At 38.4% G+C, this 10,057-nt stretch overlaps 1 protein-coding gene across 2 annotated transcripts in view; it reads left to right on the forward strand.

The window, feature by feature from the left end:
* CEP350 (centrosomal protein 350) overlaps positions 1-10,057 on the forward strand; it is a gene marked incomplete in the record, with an annotated part of 138,030 nt that overhangs the window by 76,726 nt on the left and 51,247 nt on the right. For both annotated transcript variants that reach the window (XM_027767921.1, XM_027767922.1), the window contains 3 exon segments: positions 1,327-1,526; positions 2,625-2,809; positions 3,535-3,622. In XM_027767921.1, the coding sequence (XP_027623722.1) occupies positions 1,327-1,526; positions 2,625-2,809; positions 3,535-3,622 (473 nt within the window).

Here is a 10,057-nt window from a genome sequence, read left to right on the forward strand (position 1 = left end):
AATCTCTGAGTTACCCGATGTGCCATTCTCCCTTTTGTTGGAGTTAAAATCACATGAGAGGGACAAGTTGAGAGTTCTTTACTTACATACCGGGGTTGAAAATAGGTGAATGCATATTGGATGGTGGGGGCCAGGATTCTTAGTGTAGGAGGGGATAGTGAGGTTACAAATATACAAGAAAGGAAGACTAGAATGAGCTTTGTGAATGAGTATCATTCAGTATCAGTGAACGTCATACTGGGTTAGAATCAGAGGCATCAATATGAATTTGCACTTAAATTAATGGATGGATACAAAGCAATTGTGTGTGAGTGCATACATATATGCGCATGTATACATGGGTTAGTGTACATGCATATGTTACCTAGCTCTGTCCATTGAGCAAGTGCAGAAGCAACAATACTCCAGTAATAACACGGACAACCAGTGCTCAATGTGGTTTCTAAATATCATTCTCCAATAAAAGAAACCAGAGCTCTTTGGAGAAATGACTGATTACAGGGCTGCAGGGAAAATACAAGAAGAGCCCAGAGCATCTTACAGTACCAGCAAGTGAGGAAATAGTAAACAAAAGGACAGGAGTGTTTCAAAGGCACACAGGAACCAACCTGAACGAGCAGTCCTGTTTCTGATTAAGCATGAAATTCATGAGTTTTAAAAAAAGATATTTTAATTTGTTTTTCTTTGCCAGTAATAAACTTTTTTTCACTTTATTTTGGCTGTCTATAGTTCCTTTGTGAAGCATCTGATCATTACTTTTTCTCATTTTTCTGTAAGTGTATTAGTGGGTTTTTAAAATTGGTTTGTAAGAACTCTTTAAAGTTAGGGAACCAGCAGTTAGCGTAATGGCTATGTCGCTGGATTCCCACGTAGTCGACCGCGGTTCGTGTCCTGGACCCGGTGGCTTAAAACTCACGCCGGGCGCGTGTGCGTGCGTGCCCAAGATCCCGAGAGGAGAATGGAGGAGAAGGGATTGCGGCGTGACCATCCCCCCGGGGGGTGATTTCTCGCTTTCTGTCTCTATGTCTCTGTCTGTCTGTCTGGTGAGCGCACGTGCCCTACAGTGAAAATCTCTCCAAAAAAAAAAAAAAAAAAGTTAAAGTACAGTCTTCTACATATTTCTTGTCCTAGTATTCCTAGATATTTTCAGAGTTTTTTTTCCTCCTTCTTTGTTATGAAAATGAACTTTATTATTCTGGCTTGTTACTTGGTATTGATCAGTTCTTTGAATTAATGGTACATTGTCCCATAAAGAGGCAAAAAGGGCTGCTAATTGAATACCTACCAAGAACAGTTAATAATGACAATGTCTGCTTTCTCTTTTAGATTCAACTTCTATTGCAACAGAATATTCCCTGAAATTTGATGAATCCATGACAGAAGATGAAATAGAAGAAAAATCATTTCGCTCTTTACTGCCGTCTGAGAGTCATCGCAGATTTAACATGGAAAAGAAGAGAGGACATCACGATGACTCTGATGAAGAAGAAAAGTCCCCAGAGAAGACTACACTGTCTTCTGCCAAGGTATGTTTCATGTTACCTCTGGAAGGGTGTGTAGTCATGGATGTATTCTCTCAAAGGTATGAGGTTTTTGTTTTTTTTTAAGTTACCAGAAGACATACGTGCTCACCAGAGAGAGGTGAAGGAAGAAACACCCTCTCTGGGGCATGGTCACACTACAATTTCTTCTCCCCCCATTTCTCCATCCTGTCGGGATTTGGGGCATGCACACATGCACTGGTGTGTTTTTCAAGCTGCTGGGACCAGGATTCAAACTAGGTCTAGCTCCCTTCGTCACTAGGCTATAGGGCCAGCCCAGGATATGTTTTATAGTTGAATTCAGTTGTCAACTACCACAGTGATTCTCCTAAGGTAACAATATTTGTTATAATGTTATGTAACAAAATAATAATATATTTTTCCTATAATATCTGACTTCACTTTTCTTAAAATGTGGAATACCAACTTATTCCTTGGAATGATGTATGAGGCCTTTGAAGATCAGAGCTATTATTATCTCTGTAGTTTTTTCACATGTTTCACTCTTCTAACGCTCTATTCCATTTAAAAGTTAGATTTATTCTTACCAAATTGTAAGTCTTTTGGCTAACAAGAACAAATTCTTACCCAACCTTGTATCCCTAGGACAGTACCTGCCTTGCAACAGTTGTTTATTAAAATTTTATTGGCTGAATAAATTAGCAGGTGAATATTAATCTAACTTGTTCTTTTTGAAGAATGTTGTTTTGCATAGTTGGTGACCTTGTTGTTGTTGTTATTATTATTATTATTATTATTTTTGATGACAGCTCATTCACATGTGCATTTGTGCAAAGAAGAGAGACCTTCTCCACCTTGTGGGTGGATCACACCATTTTTCTTCTAGTTGTCCATGCTATTAGGATTAGGCACACACACACACACCTAGCATGTTTTTCAAACTTCTGTGGCCAGGACTTGAACTCTGATAGGCCATGGGAGATCTGGCTTCCTCTGTGCTTTAGTGCTACACTGGGGGACCAGCCTCCATAATTTATTTTTATAAATGTATACTTCTTTTAATAAAATTAAGTTCCAGAAGGTTTAGAAGATGATAAACTTGAAATATACTCTCTACTTCAGGAGCTGAGCATGCCATTCTCAGGAGGACAAGATAGCTTTTCTAAATTTACCATGGAGATGGTTCGACAGTACATGAAAGAAGAGGAAATGAGGGCAGCTCACCAGTCTTCACTGTTACGTCTCCGTGAAAAGGCCTTGAAGGAGAAAACGAAGGCTGAATTAGCCTGGCTAGAGCACCAGAAAAAGTAGGTTCTTTCAGTGACCATAGTTTTTACTCCCCCTTTCATAAAATCAAAATGCTTTTTTTTCTTTTTTTTCTTTTTTTTACCCTCATATAGTATGACTTGATCAGCCAAAGGTTTTCAAGCCAGAAATATGGCAATTATCCTTGATGCATGTTGCTTTGAAGACCTGCTTCCTGCTCATGTAACATTTTCTTTGCATTTCTCTTTTATCCCTTAGCTGATTCTCATGTTGTGTTTTATACTTGGTTCCTGTAGAATTTCTCAGTCTTTCTGTCTTTGGAGAACATAGTCTAGAGCTTGCATATAGTATATACTCAGTAAAATATTTGTCGGATATGTATTGCTTTATGTAGCAATTGTTTTCCACATTTGAAAATGTTAAACTGGCTTACACACTTTTTAATAGTCAAGAATTTTTTTAAAAAATTTTTTGGAGAGGTTTTTGCTATAGGGCTCGTGCGCTTGCCAGAAAGACAGAGCGAGACAGAGAGACAGAAAGTGAGAAATCACCCCCCGGGGGGATGGCCACGCCGCAATCCCTTCTCCTCTCGGGATCTTGGGCACGCACACACATGTGCCCGGCGTGATTTTAAGCCGCTGGGTCCAGGACTCAAACCATGGTCGAGCAACATAGCTATTACGCTAACTTCTGGTCCCGCTAGTCAAGAATATTTAAGATATAATAGATATTTAATCTTTGTCTCAATGAAAATTACCATTTGCAGACATCTACGAGACAAAGGAGAAGATGATAAAATGCCCCCACTCCGGAAGAAACAACGTGGTTTGCTGTTAAAGTTGCAACAAGAAAAGGTATGTTAGGAAGATCATCCCTTAAGAAAACTTACCATAAGGCAAGTTAGTTTTTGAAATCTATTATTTTGCCTAATCTCTTTTTAAAAATTATAGACTTAAATGAAATTTAGTTGATACCATTGTTTTTGTCTATACTGCTATAATTTTAAGGATTGCTTGGTAATCTACCCTTTTTTGCCTAAATTAAGATTGTGTATAACTGCAAGCTTAATGAAATAGACAAACCATCTGTCCTCATGTAGTAAGTATATAGAATAAAGTATTCTTTTGAAACACATATTTAAAAAATTGAGATATGAATAAAAATTGGATTTATTTTTTATTCATCATTTCCCTTAATTTTCTTGACATATTAGTGTGTATTAAAAAATGTTTTGGCTTAGTGGACTTGGAAAGACCTTGGTTTTGAATCCTGTCTTTGAAGCAAGAAGTTGTGGTAATTAAGATTTCAGATTCTGGAGGCAGATTGACAGGGCTAAAAGCTCAGCTTTTCCATTTACTAGTTTTGTAACTTTGGACAAATTATTTAACTTCTCTGTCTCAGTTTTCTCAGTATAGTAATACATTTTATAGGGTTGTTGGGGGAAATAAATAATAGTAATACATGTTATAGGGTTGTTGGGGGAAATAAATGAGTCAGTACGTAAATTTAGACTAGACCTTGGCACAATGTTAAGTGCTGAATAAATGTTAGTTGATATTATTTGAATTGTCACTTAGCAACTGTGTACTTACAGTCAAGTCTAAATAACTCTCTGAGACTTAATTTCCTCATCTGTAGGAGTGGGATTATACTTCATATGGTGGTTGTGAGGATTAAATGAGTTAACAAATATAAAGTGTGTTTCATGGTGCCTGGTGAGTATTTAGTAGATTCTAGTTTTGTCTTACTCATCTGTTGTTAGGTACTAGCTTCTATATTAGATGATTCATGAATTTAATTGAGTTATAGATTGGATTATTTGAGAGTGATCAAAGATTTAACATGGAAAAGCAAAGAGGCCATCATGATAACTAATGAAGAAAGTATTATTTATTTTTCTTGTAAGAAAAATTGGTTTCCTTTTACGTTCACCATAGGCGGCATCACTGATGATATGAATTTGAAAAAATTCTGGACTCTGTTTTTCAAAAAAATAAGTTATATCTTTTTAATTAAAAAAATGGTTTTAAAATAATTTTTTCTTAGTTAAAATAAGTAACTTTCTACAATGTCAAAATAGGTTTCTGTCGGTAAAATAGAATAAAAACTAGATTTATAAATATTTTCTCCCATTTTGTGGTGTTTCTTTTGCTTTCTCCTTTTTTTTTTTGAGAGACTTTTGCTATCAGGCACTGCACTTGCTGGAGAGGCAGAGAGAGAGAAAGTGAGAACTTACATCCCAGGAGGATGGCCATGACATAGTCTTTTCTCTTCCATTCTCCTCTTAAGATTTTGGGCATGCATGCACACATGCCTGGTGTTTCAAGCCACTGGGTCTGGGACTTGAACCACGGTCAGCCATGGGGGAGTCCAGTGCCTTAACCCACCATGTCACTTGCTGGTCCCTCTTTCTTCTCTCTTTTTTTTTGAAGAGGTTTTCACTATAGGGCACGTGCGCTCGCCAGACAGACAGAGACAGACAGAAAGCAAGAAATCACCCCCCGGGGGGATGGTCACGCCGCAGTCCCTTCTCCTCCATTCTCCTCTCGGGATCTTGGGCACGCACGCACATGTACCCGGTGTGAGTTTTAAGCCACCGGGTCTGGGACGCAAACCGCAGTCAACCACATGGGAGTCCAGCGACATAGCCACTATGCTAACTGCTGGTCCCTATAATGACTTATTTTTGAAAGAGATATTTGGGTAAACTGTTAAATATCTTTAATCCCAGTGGTGGGTGTTTGATTGACGAATTTTTCAGTTTGTAATAACTTCAGAATTTTTTAAAAGTAAGTATGCAAAGAATACTTTTATACTTTTTGATTATATTGACTACCCCTGGAAAATTGCCTTATAGAAATAAAAGTACTGGGCCTACCCCATGGCCTGGTGGTTGAGGAAGCTAGATTCCACATGACCGACAGTGAATCCTGGCCTCAGTGGCATGGCAAGCACAGAGAGCACGTGTGCATGTGTGCCCAGAATCCTGCCTGCATAGACTTGGAGGAGAAGGGATCGTGGCCTGACTGTACCCCATTGGGAGGCGCTTTTTGCCTCTGCTTCTCCCTCTCTGGCAAAGATATGCACCTTCTGGCAAAATATTTATTGCAGTTGTATCAGTACGCTTTTTTTTTTTTTTTTTTTAAGAGATTTTTGCTATAGGGCATGTGTACTCACTGGAGAGGCAGAGAGACAGAAAGTGAGAGATCACCTCTTGGGAGGATGGTCATGCTGCAGTCTCTTCTCCTCTTGGGACTTTGGGCACACATACATACAGTACTCAGCGTGAGTTTTAAGCCACCAGGTCTGGGACTTGAACTGTGGTCAACTGCGTGGGAGTCCAGTGACGTAACCATTACACCATCTGCCAGTCCTCAATAAGAATGTTTTTGACTAGTAGTGAGATATTGATAAGCAGTTTTCCAGAACAGTATTAAAAAATGAGATGTTTTCCTATGTCTTATTATTTTTTCCTGTTAGGCAACATTCACATAACATAAAATAACCATTTCACAAGGTAAATGATTCCCTTACCCCCTCCACCACCACCACCATATTAAAGTGAACAATTTGCTTGTACAACCTGATCACTTAGTCTTAACAGAGGAGCAAATCTTTCTTCTGGCATCCCTTAGCAAAACCCTCTCCTTTCTTTAGACTTGAATTGGGTATGCATAAATTGGGGCCAGTGGGTGGCAAAGTGGTTAAGGCTCTGGACTCCCACATGGCCGACCGCAGATCAAGTCCTAGACCCAGTGGCTTGAAACACACGATGGGCACATGGGTGTGTGTGCCCAAAATCCCGGGAAGAGAATTGAGGAGAGAGAATTGCAGTGTGGCCACCCCTAAGGAGATGACTTCTACTTTCTCTCTCTCTCTGTCTCTCTAGCAAGTGCATGTGCCCTGTAGCAAAAATCTCTCTTTAAAAAATATGTATTAATTGGTCCAGAAATTCATACCTAAGACAATGGAAATTTCAATATATACTCTGAGTGTCCCTCACACACTTTTATTGATCAGGAAGGTCAGAACTATCTTCATGATGACACTGGAATATGAGTTTGCCTTTTCACTGTAGCAATAATTGCAATAACTGATAAGAAAGTAATGCTGGGTAAAACTGCTGATCTGTGCCTTATCACAGATCACTTGGTAGTCCTCACATTCTTCACTGCCACATGCTTATGTTCTTTGTTTTTAGAAAGAGAGAGAACACTGTTGACAAGTTCTCATCACACCGCGATCTCCTTTCCCTGGCCTTCACGTCATCGGGATGCACGCACAAACCCAGTGTGTTTTCAGGCTAAGATGAGGACCCTAGCCCACAGTTGGCCATGTGGCCTCCTGCACTGCAGTTCAGTTCGCTGCCGTCTGAGCCAGTGAGGGCCACACGTACACACTGGTTTTTTCACTATTTTTGTCTTGTTTGTTTTGGAAAATACAGTTACTGTCTTAAAAATACATATAAAGCCCTTTTGTACTCATGAGCGAATAAGAATGGAAAAGAGCAAATACTGTCTTAGCATTATAAAAATAGTGTGACCTTGAGGATTCTCTGAAGGGCTCCAGGGATCCCCTAGGGACCCACACACTACACTTTATGAGAAATATTGCTCCAGAGAAACTCATACATGTGAGTTAGGAGACAAAAAGTATAAGGCTCTGGCCAGCAGGTGATGTAGAAGTTAAGGCACTGTAATCTCACATTACAAGTTAGAGTCCTGGGCGAGACCTTGATCATTCCAGGTGTGTGCGCATGTTTGCCCACAATCTTAAGAGGAGACTGCAGGAGAAGGGATTATGGTGTGGCCATCCCTCCCGTGGGGTGATTTCTCACTTTCACCTTTCTGTCTCTCTCTGGCAAGTACATGTACCCTATAGCAAAAAAGTGAAAGAAAAAAAACAGCATAAAGCTCTTTGTTGCACATTGTTTGGAAGAGTAAAAATCAGATAACTTTAAAATCCAACCAAATGGATAATGAATAAATGAAATATATTCCTTTGGTAAAATTTATGCACATTTGAAGGTATGAATTAAAGTGGAGAGATGAAAAACAATGTCTCATAAGGAAAGCAAGATTGAAAATATGTACGTATGATATTCATAAGTATTTCAAAATATACAAACCAAAAACATAACAGTTTTTTTAAAGATAAATAGATAATTATATGTAAAATTTATTTAGAAGATTTTAGAAGAATGTGCTGGAACCATATACACCAAAACTAGGATACCGGTTACCTCTGAGGAGTTAGGGCCCAGGATTGTAGCATAGTTTTATCTGTAATGTTTTATTTCTTTACAGAATTAAAGACTAGGCGATTGTATGATTGAATCCAAACAGTTGTTAATTTGGGACTTTGGAAACATTTGTTATGCCCTTTATTGCATTTTCAGATAGTTTTAGAAATTTCTCAAAACACGATTAAAATAATGTTAAGTAATTTTTTATGATTTATTTATTTATAAAATTTATTTACATTTAATCATGTGTCTTTACAGTGTACATTTCTTTTTCCAGTGCAAATACCATGCATGTCAGTCAAGACAAAGATATTATTATATACCTTATCACTAGCAAATAGCTTCTCATTTTTTTGTCAGTTACACATACTTTTACTTGTTTTTTTCTTCCCTCTCCCTTCCTTTCATACTAAACTTTTTTCCACATTTTATTGGTACACAAAAGATCTTAAACTAAAAATACGGACAGAGCTAGAATATAGTGACAATTTTACTATAACTTTCTTCTGAAACATTTTTTTCTTTCTCCATTCCTCCCTTTACTAAAGAGAGGTATTAAACTAACTTACTTGCAAAAAAATTAGGTTAATCTCATTTCCCATTCTTTCCTTGCTTGCATTGTTTCTGACGAGAGGTCTGATTGTAGTCTGATGGGATGTCCTTTGAAAGTGACGATGTTTTTCTGTTGCCAGTTTTAATATCTTGTCTGTGTCTGTGGTTTTGGTCAATCTGGCTATGATGTGCCTTGGAGAATATCTTCTTGGGTTGATTCCATGTGGGGTCCTATGTATTTCTTAGACCTGGATATTAGACTGCCTCTCTAGGTGTGGAAAGTTTTCTTTTAGGATTTCATGGAATAGATTATCACCTTCTGGGATACCAATTATCCGGATGTTTGGGTATCTAATGGTATCTAGAATTACCAGTATATTATTCTCATTTTGGGGAGTTATTTCCTCAGTCTTTTTGGTGAAATTTTCTAGATCAGAGGTTCTTACCTTCTACATGTGAGATTTGATCTTCTGCATGATCTCTGCTTTTAATACTTTCAGGGGAGATTTAGATTTCCTGTATCAACAGCCTTGATCTGTAACAGTTTCATTTGATTCTTTTTTACGGTGTGCATTTCCTCTTTCAGATCATGCAAGAACTTCCTCACCTCCTGGAACTCGTCTCTTTTCTCCTGTATCTCCTGGAGTTTGTTGTCTCTCTTCTCTTGCATCTCTGTTAGCTTTATCACTATGAATATTCTAAATTCCTTATCTGACATTTCCACGAGTTCCCTTGTATTGTCTCTGAAAGATGAAGGGCTGTTCTTTCCTCTTGAGGGAGAGAAATTTTCTTAGTTTACCATATTTCTTGTGTCTCTGCAGTGATTTCTGGTCATCTGATGGATTATACGTTACTCCCTACTTTCTTGGAGTTAATTCTGTGTGTTAGATGCATGCGGAAGGAGATGACCTGCAGTATTTCTGCAGTTCTATCTCCCTGATCCTCTTCCCCGATTCTCACCAAGCAACTGGCACATTTGACATTGGAACTGTATATTACAAAGGCCTCATAGTTTCTAGGGAATAGGTGCACCAGGGCTGAGCTACAGGGTTTCAACTAAGAATTCAGAGGTGTGTGGGAAGAGATGAACACACTCTCTGCAGCTCCGTGCTTCTCCCTGCTGCTCACTTTGCAGTGTCTCCTCTCTGACTTTTAGTCATTTGGTGGTGTATTCACGGTTGACTAATTTGTTGGAGATTTCTGCTACTGTTAGCTCATATACTTCACTTAACTGTGAGGTACTTCTATGCCTGTTTGCCTCTACTACTGTGTTTTGCAACATGGTATTCCCAGAAAGAGATTCAAATTCAGATTTATGAAGATGAATTTTTCCCTTTCTGTAGCAGTTCAGTGGGGTGTTGAGGTTTTATATGACCCTAAAAGTATTCAGATGTTTCGCTACTGTGCACCGACATCTGTCTAGACACTCAAATGTGGAAGTTGAGAAGCAAAATGAGAAAGTCAAGTAAAAGAAAAGAGGAAAAAAGGGAAA

The sequence above is a fragment of the Tupaia chinensis genome, unplaced genomic scaffold, assembly GCF_000334495.1.
Source record: "Tupaia chinensis unplaced genomic scaffold, TupChi_1.0 Scaffold000074_1, whole genome shotgun sequence".
Lineage (NCBI taxonomy): Eukaryota > Metazoa > Chordata > Mammalia > Scandentia > Tupaiidae > Tupaia > Tupaia belangeri.